The 18756-nt window shown below is 41.2% G+C and overlaps 1 protein-coding gene across 3 annotated transcripts in view; it reads right to left on the bottom strand.

Annotated features, from left to right (window-relative positions):
* Window positions 1-18756, bottom strand: part of Thsd7b (thrombospondin type 1 domain containing 7B) — an 844758-nt gene that overhangs the window by 497535 nt on the left and 328467 nt on the right. For all 3 annotated transcript variants that reach the window (XM_060372003.1, XM_060372004.1, XM_060372005.1), the window contains exon 5: window positions 8255-8424. In XM_060372003.1, the coding sequence (XP_060227986.1) occupies window positions 8255-8424 (170 nt within the window). The remainder of the gene's footprint in view (window positions 1-8254; window positions 8425-18756) is intronic.

Raw genomic sequence — 18756 nt, 5'->3', positions numbered from 1 at the left:
GCTCTGTTCCCCATTTTTTAAGTGGATTACTTGGTTTGCTGCTTTTCAGCTTCTTTAGTTCTTTATATATACTGGATATCAGTGGAGTAGGGGAGGGGCATAGGTGAAGAAGAGAAAGAGTAGGACTGGGAGGTGATGAGATATGGGGCTACAACCAGCATACAAAGTGAATAAATCGTAATTTTTACAAAAAGACAAAAAAAAAAGAAAAAAGAAAAGAAATTCCAAGTATTCTTGTAATGGAAGTTTTGGTTTCTTTGTAAACTCAGTTACGTTCTGTAAATGTGTTTTCATTTTAATTCCAAGCGAAGGATTTTAGTTGGGCTATAGTTTGTCGACACCTGTTAATTATCATGTGTGGGGCATGATCTGTGCCAGCTGGCAATGGCCTTCCACATGTGTTGTGGGAGGGGCGTGGTCTAGGACTCTGCAAGTATAGATACGACAGTGACAAAGAGGCAGTGTGGTGTTTGAATGGCCTTCAGGGTTGGTGTGTGGTATGTGGCAGTTTGCAGAGACCAGAGACCAGAGACAGTGTGGTGGTTTGGAGTAGAGAGATGGAGAGAAATTCTTCAGGGTGCAGCAGCATGGAAGAGACTGCTAGCTGCATCTGTGGTGGAGAGAGATTGGTATAGAGTCCTAAAAGAACCTCTTGACCCTAACTAGCTGGGAGAAGTGAAGGGGCCCCCTCTACTCACTAGCCTTTTCTCTCTTCTTTAATATTGGAATGGAATATTTATTTGGCCTAAAGAGCCCAAATAAAGTAGAGTTTTTAAAGACTGCTATAGGTAGCTTTCCACTACACATTCTTTTGCTTCTCAGTATCAGAAGGGGAAGTTGGGCATGTGGGTGTTAGCCATTCCAAGGTGTCCATATCTCCCTCTCTAGAGACTGTGAGTATGTTATGCAAACCAGCAGGTTATTCAGCCTGTGAGAGAGGAAGGATCCAGACCAAAGAATGCCACCTGCAGAACGATGTGTGATATATGCTGTCTGGAAAGGGGTAAGAGAAAAGAAAGAGGGGATTTCATTAGAAAACTGTAACTGACACCAGTATGAGAAATGGTGTGAGAAATAGTGAGAGAGAATAACTGAATAAAGAAATTACATTTTCAGGTATAAATAAATTTACCAGTAAATTGAACATGAGCTAAGAGGCCACTGGCAATGAACTACCAAGGCATACATTACTAATTTTATTATGAGTCCTTGGGAGAAAGAGATAATTGTAGGAGTCTTGGCACATTAAGAAAACCTCTAAGGATCTGGGAAAAGAGTGAAGAATATAATGTGGAAAACACCAAATTTAAAATGTCTATAGATTATTTAAACAGTAAAATATGAATCTAGGTCAGAGTTCCAAACCTATAAAGCACTGAGGTAATATGAGTAAAGTTTGTCCAGAGTCATCAATATTATTAGATTCTAAAGATACCACATCTTGGGAGACAGAAGCTCAAGAGTTCTGGTGTACAACTAAAACTATGTAGTAGTTGTCATGCTCGAAAATGGCTAAAAAGAACATATTAGGGATTCTCACCTAAAGAGTAGACGATGCAGAGATGTAGAGACTAAATACTTTGAGTTCTTCATCCCTCAATATGGTCATATGTCAAAATATTCCACTGTATACCAACTAAACAAATTTGATTGTTAATAAAGAATAAGAAGCAGAATTTAAAAAACCATAAGTGGATAGATCCATGCATTCTACATTGAGACACAGAAGGCAGTGTTACTAAAAGATGCAGCAAAATGTTGCTTTTTCAGGTTTTATGTTGATGTAGGAATCAGTTACTTCCCAAGAGAACCCAAGAAAAGGTCCAGAAGATATTAGGAGCCACTTAACTCTTCCTGGGCTCATGGGGATCTGATGAATGAGTCTTCCCTCTTGAAAGGAGGACCTAATGAGGATTTAAAACTAGAGCATGGGAAAATGCCCAAGAAGAGTCTGTAAAGAATGCTAAAACTTTCCTGTAGAAAGGTGGGCACAATAAGGACTGTTTTTTGGCCCATCTCACTTGCTGCACATTCACAGATTTTAAAAGACTTAAATAAATTTGGAAGCAATGACTTTGTCTCAGATTCTGCTGCCAAGAGGAACTTCATTACCTCCTGGCTTGGCACTCAAAGCAAATTCAGTCTAGCTGACAAAATGAAGTCAAGTGAGATATTCAACTAAAGATTTCAATGTACTAGGCTTAGAATGATTTTCTGATTACAAAGAGGGAAGCTTGACTGTTCATTAATGAAGCGCAGGTGTATGTGAAGAAATGAAACAAGGAGGAAGGTATGCCAACGTCAGAAGACGTGCCTCCCACTAAACCTAAGATCGTACGCAGGAATTTATATGCATTTGCTCAAGAAATATCTACTGAGTTCAGGTCTACATTTTTTTTTCCAAAAATTGTGTGAACTGCTGCAAAGTCTACTATAATATCAAAGTTATAAAAGGAAAAAAGATAATAAATATAAAGGAAAAGGAAGAGATGCCTCTTGATCTTTACCTTCCTTCACACATATTATCCTTCACCAATACTGCTTAACTGTTGACTTCTCTCATTCCTGTGAAAACATGGACTTCAATGGCTGATGCCCTTTAGAGAATAGAGCCCATGTGAACATTGGGGTTAGGGCTTTTTTTTTGGACCATGAGACATCACTAAAAAAATCTAAACTCATATCCAGTTCTAGTCCTTGACAATCTCCCTCTTCTGTGATGCTACATGCTTTAGTTTCAGTAACACATAGCATGGAATTATCAATTTATTGGGGCTAATTTTGAAATATTTTCATTTCCCAGAGGGAGAGCACCTGCTTTTCTTCTTTACAAAATCATATTAAGCAGGACGCATGTGTCAGCAAATAGGGCTATTTATCTATAAGTAATGTACTCGTTGTAAAGTGTCTCCTTCAGTTATCCTGCATCTTGTTTTCAGCTCTGTCCTGCTCTCACTTAAATAATGTAAAGTATATCTTGAGCTAAATGAATTGGGAAATATATAATGTCAAGAAGTGCCTGATAATTTAATTAATGATTAAAATAGGAGCTCTTCAGTGCTTTTGCTAATCATAGTAATGTAATAAACATGCCTATATCACACCAATATAAGTTTGTTACACTTGATTTAGAAAATGACTGAATTTAGATTTTTAAAAGGCAATCAAACACAGCCAAAATAAATCAACCTTAATTTAGACTTCCAGTGACCAAGTCGCCTCTAAATATTTACTAATAATTTTTTCTCTGCAAAATGCTTCACATTTTTTAAAGAAAAATAAAGCTCTATTTATGTATTTATTACTATTTGTCAATCTATCTCTATTTAGCAACCATTCAATTAAACAATCAATCATATGGTCTATGTTTGCCTGTATAAAAAAGTAATGTTTAAATAATGGCATATGTAATATTATTTTTACTGGCATTTTACTTACTGTTATTTATTGAAAAGTTGTCTACCCAGCTAACTTTCTAAGTAGTCTTCTTACGTAAGAAAGTGATGGAGTCAAACTTAAACTTGGACTACTTGTGGACTTCGGACTCTATAACAATAACCTATAGAAAATGACTTTCAATTCCCAAGCACCATACTACAGTTTATGGGTTGGAGAGAAAAGCAGAGAGAGAAAACTCACTATGTAATTAAAAAGCTCTAACAGGTGAGGCTATGATGTCATCCTTTCCTCCAGTGCCCCCTCCCCCTCTCTCTCTTGATCTCTTTCCTCCACTGTCTCATTCTGTTGATTATTAGTAAGGAACAACCCCCTGCTTTCACTCACTTTTTTTCCTTCACTGTCTGATTCACTGAGGAGTATGGAGATGAGGCTGATGATATTACTCTCCTGCTTCTACCTGCTGACTTTCCCCTGCAGCCACCATCTCAACAAGAGAGGAAATTTTCAAGGTGGAGCTATCATAGGCCAATGCTCTTATTGCTTTGGGCCTCAGCAGGATTCTTATCAAGTGTTCTGATGTGAGTTAGCAAAGGCTCTTTCATTCCATTGTCTATTTTCTTCCTTAGCACAGACAAGATGAAATGCTACCACCCTGTTTAAACTGCCCTGTTTATCCTCTCAGGGTGACAGTAAAGGACAGTTCCTACCATTATCCTTATGACACCTCATTCTCACAGTCAAATCAGCTTATTGACTTCAAGACCAACCTCTGAAGACAAGCAAAGGACATTTCTAGTCCTTGGCAAGACTGGAGATCTTTTTCAATCTCACCTTAATAAATTGATCCATCTGTTCAGAACTAACATTATTTATACGTGAAAATATTCCTAGATAGCCAAGTAAATTTGCAAATAGAGTTATGAGAGTTCCCTTAGTATACTGACATTTTAATATAGTTACAGGGAGCTAGCATAAAGAGATTCATTCTGTGCTTTCAAAGCCTAATCATAATGTCAAAAATAAAGTATTAAACACAGAGCAGTGTAGAGAACTCCTTTCCCAATGCCTGTCAAATTCCCTTAATCCCTCAGTTCTACTCAACAGTTTACAGGCCACGGCAATATACACACATCTCCATTCAGTCCCTACCCACAGTGACATTTCATGGTCCATCCATGAGGCTTACCTTCAAGGATTGTGTTTGCAATGATCACAAGACCTGACGCTACCAAAGCATAATCATTATACTGCTTTCCTAATGAAAAGATAGAATTCATTTATAATGACAGTGCCTAGGACATAGATTAAAGTAAAGCTGCCCATGACAGAATGTTTTTAACAGAATAAAAAAGAATGTACATGGCAGCTCAGTTTCCAAGAGGGTTCCCTAGTAATGGGAACAGGGACTGTCTCTGACATGAACTCATTGACTGGCTCTCTGATCACCTATACCTGGAGGGGAGTAGCCTCACCAGGCCACAGAGGAAGATGAGACCTGATAGGCTAGGGTCAGATGAAAGGGAAGGAGGAAGACTTCCCCTATCAGTGGACTGAGGGAGGGGCATGGAAGGAGAAGAGGGAGGGAGGATGGGATTGGGAGGGGAAAAAGTGGGAGCTACAGCTGGGATACAATGTGAATAAACTGTAATTTATAAAAATTTAAAAAAATTCAAAAATGAATGCCATCAGCTTAAAAACTTATTTTAAAGGGGCAGGAGAGATGGCTTCAATCCAAGCCTGACAACTTCTGTTTGATCCCCAGAAGCCAGGTAGTGCAAAGAGAGAAGTGACTCCCAGAAAGGGCCCCCATGACTTACACTGAGGCACATGGCACCATATGCACATGCATGCTCATAAATAAATACGTTAATTCATTCATTTTAAATACATCCATAAGGAAATGCCATTAGAATAGGCATTTATTACTGCCTTAGCAGACAAAGTTGGAAAGGTTTAAATCCTATTGACCTAATTTGACAAACAATCACTGTTCCTTTACAATAGAAACTCAAATGTACTCTTGCATTTAATTCAGGTCTAGAAGAAATCTGTGTAGCAACCAGTTTGTCAAGGGTTACATGTGAGTGATAGTAGAAATGAAAGCATTTATAAGGAGGGAAAGTGATGGACAAATGCTCCTGCTGCTCCATTTGCATTACAGAGCAGAATGAACCCTTTGATAAGTGCTGCCGAGTAAGTGGGACACTATCTCTTGCCTCCCACGTGGCTGTGGGAGCCATATTAGAAAAGAGCTTGGCTGGGTGTATTCAGCTCTGCACAAGGAGACACGGCTGAGTCACACTCACAGTCAGCATGTTCACACCCTCAGACATCCCTTCCCTCAGGACTGAGAGCTTCTAAAGTGCTTATTATTTCCACATGAATACCCAAGAATTAACTGTGGAGTGTGCCCTGGCCTAAGACAGTATCTTCCTTCCCATGCTTTATTCAGATGGTACTCAAGCTGTGGTGAATATCTCTTCTTTGTTTGCTCTTCCTTGTGTAGTATTTACCCTTCAATACTAAAACACCCTCTTCCCACGGTTTTGCTAATTGCAGTTTCCTTGCCTAATCTAGTTTGCTTTCTATTGCTGTGATTACAACAGTCTGAACAGAAGCAAGTTGGGAAGTGTTTAGTGGGCTTACATTTACAGGTCGCAATCCATTGATGAGGGAAGGAAGTTAGGGCAGGAATTCAAGCAAAGAAGCAAGGAGGATGCTGTTCTCTAGCCAACAACATCCTGCCTAGGGATAGTGCTGCCCACAGTGAGCTGACCCTCTGCATCAGTCATTAATCACGACAAAGACACTCTCTGATGGTTGTGCCCACAGGCTAAGCTGATCAAGGCCATTCATCAGCTGAAGCTCGTAGCCTCTTCCCAAGAGACTCCAGGCTGTGTCGAGGTGGCAACAGACACTATCCAGGACACTGCCCTCCATGTTTCCATCAACAAAGCTGGACGCATGGTTGAAGAAACTTTGGAAACAGGAGATTTACTAAAAATATCATTATGTTTTATAAAGGAAACTTTAGGAAGATAAAATTTGAGTAGAAGATACAAAACCAAAGCAGGAAAAAAATAGGTAGGTCATAGTTATTCAAGCATTTGTCTCTGGAGTTCCTTGAACTAAAGTCATGAGTGAAAGGGAAAAAGAGAGGAGATGAGACAGAAACAGGCTCAGCATTTGAAAGAATACCCTGGAGCTTTTACTCTAAATGCTGTTCTCCTGAAACACAAAGTACATACGTTGTCAATTTTCATAACTATAGTTAGAGAAAAGAAAACAATTACTATTTTTAAGCAGCATTGTCCCAAAAGGTGATCACTTAAACTCAGAGCCATAGATGCTTTTAGAACTCAGAGATTTGGCACAAAGATGTATCTAGCAGGAGAAGATTATATAATAAAAGCCATATGTTCTCATAATAAGAAAGCTTGGATCCCATCTTCCCAAACAAAACCCCCAGGAGTAGTGGTGCTCAGACTTGGAAAGCTCCAGGAATTCCCTTCTCAGGTCCATCCCACCTGTGAGGATCCATTCAGCCTCAATTCTTCAGACAGCTGACAGAAGCTGCAGGTTCTCTTAGAGTGCAAGCACTAGCCTCCAATCTTGTTTACATGGTCAATAAATTTGCATAAATCTGAGCAAGTTTCCTCCTACATGTCATCACCACCCCAAACTGCACAAAATGGCCCGTGGTAGACAATGCACCCTCAAACAGAAAGCTAACATTAAAGACTTTGTCGGTTCCATCTCTTCTGGCACCCCCTACCTTTTTGTGGGTAAATTAAAATTTGCTAATAAAATGGTGGATTCTTAATATTTTTAAAGGAATGTATCTGTAGATATGTACACCCTTAATAACAGGGAAGATCGGGGGTATTAAAACTAAGGCTATATGAAAAAGTCTTATGGAAACCACGTGGCGTGTGTGTACAAGCGTGTGCACGTGGAGAGGAATTTGAACGGAAGTGCCCTGCAGAGGTGGCTAGATGCTGTTGCTCCCAGAAAGCACTTCACTAAGTGAAAACCACAGTGGTATTCACGGGCCACCCTCCTCTGAGTGAGTGGCTCATCAGGGAGACCCCAAAGGCACCCCACACAATAAAAGCTGTTGCCATGGGGGGCTCTTGATTGCCTACTGTAATTTGGTGACAAGACCAACTGCTACAGACACCACTTGTTTTAAATACAAAACACAGAGAAGCTAACTGAGACTGGCCAGGAAATTCTCTCCCTGCTGTTAGCTTTCATAGTATCAGAAGGTATGATGCAGGCATCATCTATCCAAGCCTCCAGAGACTATAGCAGAAGAGTAGACAGAAAGTGTCCAAGAGTTGGAAGAGAAAGAACAGAACTATAAGATACAGACTTCTGAGCACAGCAGGATGGTTACACACAGCCACAGCCCCTATGGTTACTGGCCTAGGACATGCTCAAGATCAAGGCCATCAAAGTTCCAGCACGTGTGGCAGAGGGGCCTCTGAGACCCCCATCCTTGTCCAGGAGCTATCAGCAGTTGGTGCTTGCTGAGTGAGGGGGGAAAAAAGCACTCTCCTTTGACTGAACCAACTGGTAAGCTGCCCAGGGCCCAGAGGCTGTTTCCATACCTATTTGTGTATGGGACGCACTAGGTGAACTTAGAGGGTTATTATCCAAAACGGCAGGACATGAAGTTGGGAGAGTGATGGAGATGAGGTCACTAGGGGAAGTTGAAGGTAGAGGATAGATATGATAAAAATAAAATGTATAAAAATTAAAAGAATAAAGAAATATTTATCTCCAACTTAAGAAAATGACTAGGAGTGGTACGAGGGTGGGTGCTCCTTCCAGCCAGCAGCTGGCTGCCTACCTTCCTTGGCCCTTGAAGTGACGGTTGCTGGTAAGCTTTGGGCACAGTACACCTCCCGGGTCTGGATCCCACCACCGCAGATTGGTCCTGTCTCATGCCAAAGTGGGTCTTGTTGCTCCAGAAGAAGAGAGACTTGGCATTCCTTCCATTCAGAGGTTCTCCAGGAATACCTGTTCAGTTTGATTTGTTTAAAAGAAGAAGAGGCAGTGAGGAAAGTGTGCAGCTCTGAAGAAAGCAGGCAATGACATCAAATGTGTATGAAAATCTCTCTCACTGTGGAGAAACAAGAGTCCTGGCTTCGCAATACTAAATCCTTGTTATTTCCCACAGAAATAACACGCAACAGACTGTTCCACTGTAGCAACAGACAGCACAAGGTGACCAGACTGAAAGAAGGAAAATAAAGCAAGTGATGGGTGTGTCTCAGTGTGAAGTAGGAGAGAAAGAAGAATTAAAGATCTGGAAACACAACAAGGCTAATGAGTGGCAGCTGAAATTGTTACTGAGAGTCGCCAGACAACTGCATGCAAGTTAGCTTTTTCAGTTGGCAGAGTAATGTGTCCTCTTGCAGATATTTTGTTTTCAAACATGCTGAAGTGGACTCTAACATCTCAATCATGATGTAGAAACCGTTTTCTTCCCATTTAACACCTTGACACTGGATAAAGCAATTAAGATGAATTCATTAAAATATGTGTTGCATGTTTATTAAAATGAGTAGGCAGTGTACATGTCACTATGTTTCAGCCAACAAGTGTCTTTCAACACAAGCAGCATGAGGTCATTTAACTGACCTAGAAGTTGGTCTCCCTGTCTTACAACTGATTGTTTAAGAAATATTTCAAAGCAGATAAAACGGAAGTAGTAAAATACAATAGAGTTTATATGCAATTTAGAGAAAACAGAACTATCAACAATCATACACGGGTTAACATCTTCAGACATAATTTCCTTTTGTGGGTAACTGCAGTGTTCCTCAAGCCCAAACCATTACTATAACCCACCACATTCTCATACATAGCCACACACTTATTACCTTCAGGAATAACAAAGAAAACCTAACAACATTCTAAGACTTTAGGAAAGATTTCTCAGGTATGCTATTGATTGTTTATAATGAAAATAAAATATAATAATTATCACATGTCAGTAAGACCATGCTTTATTTCAGAAATGAGTGTGAAATTGAAAGTCAAATGGCAAATATGAAAATACCTAAAAATCTTGTTAATGATCAAACCTGCAAAGTGAATGTCATTGTTCTAAACAGCTTGAAAGCCTAGAATCATTAGTCCATGAGGAACTCATTCTAGAGACAAAGATATTCACCATCCTTCCAGGCTTGCTGTAACTGGATTTTTCTCCCTTGTCCTTATTACTTCACTCCTACATGATTTCCTCAGGCTTAAAGAGCTCTGGACAAGGGACTGCTGGGGAGCAGGTTCAGCTGTGCAGTGTGAGGACCTGAGTTCAGGTGCCCAGCTCTCATGTAAAAAGCCCAGGTGGGTGGAGACATGAAAATTCCTGCAGCTCTCCAGCCAGCCAATCTAGACAGATATGAGCTTCAGAAGTAATGAAGGGCCTTGTCTTGAAAACAAGGCAGAGAGGAAGTAAGGAAAATACCAGCTGTCAGCCTCTAGCCACCACATGCACACACACACACACACGCACACACACACACACACACACACACACTAACATACACACAACCTTACATGTACACATACATACTACACCAAATACTATATACAAACATGTGTACTATGCACAGATCAGGGTAAGGATTTGTTACAAAGATAGAATTTGGAGTCCCAAGACCTAGCCTTCCTTTTTACAGGTGATTACAAACGGCATTCTTCTAATTTATTGGGCAGCAGAAAGATTGAGAAGTCAGGTCTCCCTAGATCATGAGGCAGCACTTCTCTAAAGGAAAATCTATAAGTAACCCATTCCCAATGTCTCACCCCACTCTGGCCACACAAGTGGATGACGTGGCTCTGGTCTATGGGACACAGGTCACTGTTCATAGCAAAGTGCAGTGAGGTTGATAATGGACTGCGGTACCGTGTTATTATTCAACTCTTCTCCCTCAGGAGCTCTTCTTGACTCTCATAAGAAGCTAGCTACAGCATCTGACAAGCCAGTAAGAAAGACAAACAAGAGGTGTAGTATGCGCTGTGATTTACTTAAGAATCTTACCAACCTGCTCTGCAACCTGCCTGGCCACTTAGCAGTCATTCAGCTCCATCAAACTGTTCTGTAGTTCTAATTCCCCATATAGAAGATGCAGATAATAACAACAAGCATTGAGCTTGTCATACAATAAGTGTTAATCCTCCTATTCTTTTCTCCACTTCATCTCTACTTCGTGTGTGTGTGTATTCTTTTTTTTTTTACTTGAGACAGGGGCAATTGTATTCCAGATTTGCTTTTAAATCACACTTGTTTTGCAGCCAAAGAAAACCTAGAACTTTTGATCCTCCTATCTCAACCTCTGGAGTACTCAAGTTATAGCAATATAGCATCACACTTGTTTTATGCATTTCTGGTGATGGTGCAGGGCTTCACACATGAGAGGCAAGCACTTCAGGCAACTGGGCTGTATCCTAGTCCCCCTGTCTCTTTGTATCCTTCTCTTTGTATTTGTCCATTGTTTTCTCACCACACACACACACATTCCTGAGGATGTCGTAGGTTTCACTGACAGTTATATATTAGGTCTTGCCTAGCACTGTACCCTATATGCTCCAAAATTGTCCTGCCAGACAAAATGTGCCCTCTGCAGCAATAGTGGCACAACTGTTGTAGGGCTATCCAACCACTCTCTGATTTGATTTGAAGTCTATGCTATAGTGCCTGGAATTCATGCCAGGGCCCTAAGGGGAACCTACTGTTGTTTTAAAAAATGTTCACCTTGTCAAACTAACTTATAAATATTTGTGTATACCCATAGATTTGTGCTGCTGGTGAGAGAAGCTTATTTTAAAATGGAAGGTGGTTAGCCCAAAGACCAGTCAAAGTAATGAGAATAACAGGCTGTGAGTGTTCAGCACAGATGAGACATCTGCATCAACCACTTCAATCTTAAAGTTCATGCAAACCTGAAGAACAGAGGACAGAAAGGATGCTAGAGTGAGAGGCTGGTGAAGGGTGCTCTCCTTGGACATGACATGGCTACTGCACACATAACTCTAAGCTACTGTGGCTACTGAGAGACCTGTGCAAAATCAAGCTAATTAAAATCCCAGCATAGATCAGGAAGATGTTCACAAGGCCCTACTCCACGCTGAGGAGTCGTTGGTAGTTGCTGGCTGCTGAGAGAGGGAGTGTGACCTTTCATCAGGGCTGTGGCCACCAGTAGGGTGCTATTCCCCAGTGGTTGGTTGCGGGAGGAAGAAGGCCATTGAGTAAGAATAAAGCCTGCTGCTAAACAGCGTGCGTGTGTGGCTACTGCTGGAGATGGACATTTCCAGACTTGCTCTGCCTGAGGCCTGCCAGGACACTACAGGAGCCTGATGACATCACAGTGGGTGATGAGACATGAGACAATGAGGAAGAGCCAAAATAGCAGCCTGCAGTCTAGGAACCAATGGAGTGCTGGTCTGAGGGTATAGGGAACATCCTCTTCCTAAAATGAAAGAGACTGCTTTGCCACTTGCTTGAGTTCTAGGATCTGTGCCTTCTCAACCCTTCCCCCAGGGTCGAGGGGAGGGGAGGGGAGGGGAGGGGAGAGGGAGAGGGAGAGGGAGAGGGAGAGGGAGAGGGAGAGGGAGAGGGAGAGGGAGAGGGAGAGGGAGAGGGAGAGGGAGAGGGAGAGGGAGGGGAGAGGAGAGGAGAGGAGAGGAGAAGAGAGGAGAGAGGAGAGGGGAGAGGAGAGGAGAGAGGAGAGGAGAGGAGAGGAGATGTTTTTAAAATAAAATGTCCTAGATTAAATATTTTTAACGCCACATTCCCATTTTAGCAATCCAAGTGTTGAAAAGAGCATGGAGAAGAGTTTAGCACCAATGCAAGTCAAACAGGAAATAGGTTATCTTGTAAAAACTGCTTCTTCAATTAATTTTTCACAGCCCTGTAATAATTATCAATGGATAGAATTTGCAAGTCATTACAAAGAAAAATAAAAAGGAAAGCTTAATGACTAGGTTTTACATAAAGAAACAAAATCTGTTTGTAGCTCATTGACTAAAAAGGCCCAGCCTCCATTGTTCTTGTCACTTGCTAGTGACAAAGGGGGAGGGGGCTTTGTCATTATCACTGTTGTTTCCCACCCCTGAGAAAATACCAAGTCAGCAAGAGGCAAAAAGAAAAAAAAATGCCCAGGAAGGGCTTATGCTCTTTTAAAAATGTGAGTCATTTCACAGTCTTTGCTCATCTCTTTTCACTCCATGTTTTCCAAAAGCCTCAGCTATGTTTAGTCACAAATCACCCAGCAGCCGTGAAAACTGAGTGCCCTGAACCTCACTAACCTGAGAGAGAGTGTCTCTAGGATCTGACAGAATAAGAAATCAAAGGAGTGTGCTCAGCTAAACGATACTCGCTCCTTTAGAAGTGCTCATGCCAACAGACCTGGCAAAGGCTGGCTCTCCAGCCTCCTACATTCTCTTTAATGGCTGTGTCTGTGTCAAAGACTGGGCTTTGCAGACGCCTGTCTCCACCTCCAGTGCCTTTCAACACATCCTCATTTTGCCATCCTGCTCAGGAGGGGAATTTGGAGTCTTAGAAACCAGAATCCTATATCCTCTGGGGAAGTAACACTGCTGTGAAAATGGACATGGAGAGGCCTCCCATGCAGCAAATGAACACCAAAGAAAACAAAACAGTGAATTTCCATTCCCCCTCCTCTGGCATGTCTATAGATCAATTCGCTTTTTCTTGTCCATCTGGCTGAAGAGAATAAACATGGAATTAGTTTATTTGGGCTGCTATGGTGTCAGGATAAATACTCTAAATAGTAAAAACAGGAGCTAACATTTATTGCGCTTATACTATGGCATGATTTGTATTAATGGTGAAGGCTCAGTACTTTAACGTATACTCTCAATAACCCTACAATAAAAATATAATTTACAATTACATCTGAGATAATGGGCATGAAAACTAACCTTTTCAGTGTCACATACATAAGTGGTAGAGAGGAACTCAAAGTAAAGTGTGTTTGACTCTGTTGTAAGAGTGAATGGGAAAGCTCACTCTGTTTAAACTGAATCTATGCTCAGTAACCCATAGGTCTCTGCTTACCTGGCTACATCAAGAACCAGCAAGCGCCATTACTAGTTGGAGGAATTATATTCTGGACTGAAATACAGATATCCTCCATTGGTCCTTCAGTGATGTCTGTCTAATAACATTTTTCAACATCAAGACAATCCATCTTCTAGTCACACATAAACATGGCTTTATAATATCTACCAACTACTTGTTTTTTACTTTGACTGCTATAGCTTCACAGGATTAAATTTTAAAACTTTAGATAGAGGAAAGATAGTTACAAGGAGGAGGAAATGAAAACCAAGCAAAAGGCTTTCTAACTGAAAACTCAAATCTCACTAACAGTTGACAAATACATGTTTCTAGAAGGAGAGTATCTTGTAAAAGAAAACCGGAAAATGAAATCCTTCACATTACTCTCTTGTTTGTTCTTTTTGAGTGCATCAGCCATCACTCTTGTGGAAATGACTCTGTGGCCCCTGATGTTAGGAAGCAAGCACACCTCTAGTCATTCTAAAACCTCAACAACATCCAAGGAGGGAAATGTTAGGACTCCAAATATGGGCTACATGCAAGGAAGACAACTCTTAAAGCAGAGCTGGGAGAATGTAAGATCATACACTGGAGACTGAAGCCAGCAAGTACTTGAAAAGCAGCCTCTACCAGGAACAGCAGAGATAGGCCTGCTCAGACAGGAGGTTTATCTCTAGTACATGGTATGTTCACCCACCCTTTCCTCAGCAATGGCATTCTGACTTCCAGCTCTGTGCATGCTGTGAGTGATTTCAGACATCAGGGAGGAGGACAGACTCCAAGACCCAGGGAGGATGTTTGTCTTCCAGTGAGATAGGCAGACATCAGGGCTTCAGCATCTAGCATGGCATCATACCAGGAGGAAAGAGAGATGGACAGAGAGAGAGCCTCATCAAGGAAGACCTGAGTCCTGAGCAAAAAGAGGCAGAGAGCAGAGAACCAAGAAGACATCGATGCTCTCACAGGTTGGTGAGCATGCTCAAAAGTCAAGCTTGGACCCTAAAAATTGTACAGAGGCCACTGTGGTGGACCCAAAACCAAGCTACCCAGAGAACCTTGCCGGCTAGTGTAAGGGTGATGATTTCCCAAAGACAATAAGAAATTATAAAGATGAAGTGGTTTAAGTAGGATCATGAAAGAGGGGAATGAAGAATGTGGATCAGTGGAGGAAAGAGATAAGGAAGAAAGTTTTGTAAGCCTGGAATAGCTAAACTGCAGCAGTCCTGGTGAGAATTGGAGAGAAGCAATTGCATTCTTAATGCTCTTTGGAGGTGGAAACAACTTTCTAATAAGTTAATCACAGGATGGAAGAGAAAAAGAAGAGTGACGAATGAGGAAAATTCCTTGCCACTGAACACACAGAAGAAAATGCTCCAGAAAAATACCAGGGGGACATGAACATGCACTATAACTGAGCAGTTCAGCCCTTTCCTTTCTGTTTATATCCTAGATTCTATTTTCTAAACCCATAAAGCCATGCCTGAAGCCTGTTATCCATTGGTGGCTAATCAGTACATCTTCATCAGACATAAAGAGTAAGATAGCATTTTCTATCATTCTCTGGTACTACATGCAGCCTAAAGAACTGTGTAATAATAATATTAACAACAACAGCAGCAGCAGCAGCAGCAGCAAAAATAGTATAACAACAGTATGGGGCTAGAGAGCCAGTTCAATGGTTAAGAGCACTTTTATAGACGACCCAGGTTCAATTCCCAGCACCCAAGTCAGGAAGCTCACAAACAGCTGCAACCCCAAGGGATACAACAGATTCTTCCAGCCTCCTCAAACACCTGCAGTCATGTGCACACACACACACACATGCACACATGCACACACATGATTAAAATAAGAAATGGATCCTTAAACAGGAGAACATGAAGCTGAGGAGGAGGAAACATGGGGACACAGGAGGGAGCGGGGAAGAAGTGATAGATGGCTGCGATCAACGTGCACTGTGGAAATAAACATTCACTACCGTAAAAGACGCGAATGCTAACTCAAAGAGCATTTTAAGTGTGGCAATACATTTCTCATACAAAATTCAAGAGGCAAAAGAGCTAGGCTGGGACAGGACGATTTGACATCCTGGAATTCAGTAACTCTAGCAGCCTGGCTTCCTGAGTGATGTCTAATTCGAGGAATTCTGTAACTAAACCTAATCCCTCTGTTGATGGGCTAAGGGGGGGGAGAGTTTTAAATTCTCATTTTGTGTGCAATGAGAAAAGCTCTCCTAAATGAACAAAGTCAAAATTAGAAAAGAAGCGTTTAGCAATGATTCTTCCAATATTTCCACCATATCAATGTATCATAAGGGGAGTCTAAGGGTCACAAGAGGCCAGCTCCACCGCAGCCTCTGCCCTTGCACAGCTAAGCGCTGAAGCTTTCCTCAGGCTCAGGGCTGCAGGCAGTGTGTGCTTCCTCTCTCCCTCACTGAATGGCTGAGATGTGAAGCCAAGATCATGGGATGGAATCTTAAGTGATTTAATGATGACAGATTGATAGAATAATTGCATTAGTTAATGGTCATGTTTTGATTGAGTACATATAGATTTGCAAACACTCCTGGAATTGAAACCCTGGTGAAAGGTATTCAAATTAAATGTGTGTGTGTATTAAAAATTAGTGATCTGCAGTGTGACTAATTTATGATAATGTCTCTTGTCCTTTGAAGAAGAATTAACTTGTCTCCCCACTCCGCAATAGACCATCAGCATAAGGGAACTGGTCAAGCTTTTATACATTTTATGCTCTAGTAATTTTTTATTGGATAGAGTGAGCTATTGATTATGGAAAGCTACTCTGAAGCGCAAGGCTCCGTGCTCCACAGCAGATGGCTTTGCTAGCCATCTCCACATATGTATTATTAATAGACTTCTATCGCTATGCACAGCGCTTAACAGTACGTTAACTTCTTCACACTAACTGGGGAACAGCTCCTCTGTCCAGGAGGACTCATGAGACCACATTCGCCAGTAATAGATAGATCCAATAAAACAGGTGCCAATGTCCTGAGGAAATAATTTCAAATTCTTAGAAAACTTGTTTCTTTTTGAAACAGTCTCTATAGTGTTCCAGGGTTCCAGGGCACGGCTCCTTTACTTCTCAACTGCCACAGAAATCGCTTTAGTTTAAACAACTGAAACAATGCCTTCTTAAAGGACCCATTAATCCATCTGACAATCTTTATCGAGCTTGTATTATGTGTGGGGGTGTTGGGTGCACTGAGAGAAATCAATGGGAGAAGATTTAAAAGCTGTGATTGGTGATGTGTGTTAGAAGCCAAGTTGTGAACAAATCCAGACTGTGATCTCACTCTTAGTCCTATCTGAGGTAACTCTCACAACCAATGAAAACAGAATTTGTTTTAATCTGGAAAATGTGCTGGAAAATCAGCAGAGACCATCTGAAACTGCATGAACTCTCTATAGTCATTGCTGTCTGGGGTACTTTCTACCTCATCATCTGTACTTGGATAATTTTAGGTGCTTTAAAAAGGTCTTTCATTTCTTTGCACCCAATATTTGGTAACTGTATGCATGCAATAAAGTATACATGGAAAATATTTTCTGGATATCTTTCTGGTACCTGAGCAATCATTCATCCAGTGTCTAATGAACATTAAATATGGGTCAAATACTCTTCTAGCTGCCTTGCTCTTAGAAGGAAGAAAAGGAGGGAGAGAGAGAAGGAGGGAAGGAAGGGAAAAAAAGGGGAGGAAAGGTGGGAAGGAAAGAAGAAAGGAAGAAAAGGGGAGGAAAGGAAGGAAGGAAGAAAGGAAGGAAGGGGGGAGGGAAGGAAGTAAGAAAAGAAAGGAGAGAGGCAGGGAAGAAAGAAGATGAGGAAGGGAGAGAAGGAAGGAAGGAGGGAGGAAGGGAAGGAAGGAAAGAGAGGAAAGGAAGGAAGAAAGAAAAGGAGGAAGGGAAAGAAGGAGGGAAGGAAGAAAAGGGGAGGAAAGGAAGGAAGGAAGGAAGGAAGAGGAAGGAGGGAAATAAGGAAGAAATGGAGGGAGGGAAAAAAGAGGGAGGAAGGGAGGGAGGCCCTAGTCATGTGTGGGGTGACATGTGAAAACATCATTGCTAAGCACTCACAGACAATGTGTAGGCACTATTCTGTTTGGAAGAACATATGCAAGCTTTACAGAATGAATAAATCGACGTTTTCTGTTTTCTCCTTTCTGAATTATCCACTGATTAACCTTGTGAAAGACTGAAGCAGAGTTTGAAGGAAATTGTCCCTAGTGCATTCTTGTTCTGTAATTGGCAAATTAAAAAAATACAACTAGCCCAGATTTTTGCTCACATTTTTCCTAACATTTTGGTAGGATCCAACAGTTACCCTGAAAATTCTAGTCCCCAGAGTTTACTCAAGAAAGAAAGAATTTTATCTAAAATTGAGCTCAGTGTGTCAATGAGAGATTAGGGACATTCAGGCGGATTACTGGGGCCTCTTAAGAAGCAAATTAAAAGGGGATAGAGGAGCCTGAAGATGTCTCTCAGCATAAGTTTGCACAGACAGATTTTTGCCAGGGGTTAGTAGCCTATTCATAATAAGGATAGATGCACCCATAGCAGCAATGAGGAAGGAAGTGTGGTTTCACAGAGCCATCTATTCTGTGCCAGGCCAAAGTATCAAAACCACATTTAATAAACTGTCTTTTCTCTGTGGTGATGTTGCATAGTCTATGTGACACCATTAGCCATGTAGTTTCTGCCTTGAAATTTTCTGAAGAGATTTATTCTGCATTGGTCACTGTCACCACCTAATGGTGCTGCCTGCTATTCAATTTCAAACTTTAGATGATTTTGTGAGAGGAGGAACAGCCATATGAACATTGTCTCCCAGCCCCGGTGATAGAAGTTGCTAGCAGTAGGTGTCATTTCTAACAAAAATGTATGCAAGCGACTCTTTATCAATATTCTTGTGTGATCATTTCAAGTTCTTTCACTAGAATGGGGTTCTCTTCTTAACTACCTCAGAATGTGGGTCTGTCATAGTTCTTTGATACGAGGAGCTTAATGTACGACAGGCCCCCGTCTTCAACTCTATTAAGATTTTGCAGTACACAAGGCTGCTTCATTTTGCAGTCCTTGAAAGTTTTGGTGTGTGGCTCTAATGCTTTGAATATTAACTGGGACTCAGGAAAAACAAGGTCCTAGGCATTTTTATACACTGCATATCTTTTAGTGTTTAGTGTTTAGTGTTTAGTGAAGACAGAAAACAATGGCTAATGGTAGAGAAGAATCCTATAGAACTCGAGG

This window comes from Meriones unguiculatus, chromosome 18, assembly GCF_030254825.1.
Source record: "Meriones unguiculatus strain TT.TT164.6M chromosome 18, Bangor_MerUng_6.1, whole genome shotgun sequence".
NCBI lineage: Eukaryota > Metazoa > Chordata > Mammalia > Rodentia > Muridae > Meriones > Meriones unguiculatus.
The sequence above is the reverse complement of the archived record's forward strand: the minus strand, read 5'-3'. Positions and strand labels throughout refer to the sequence as shown.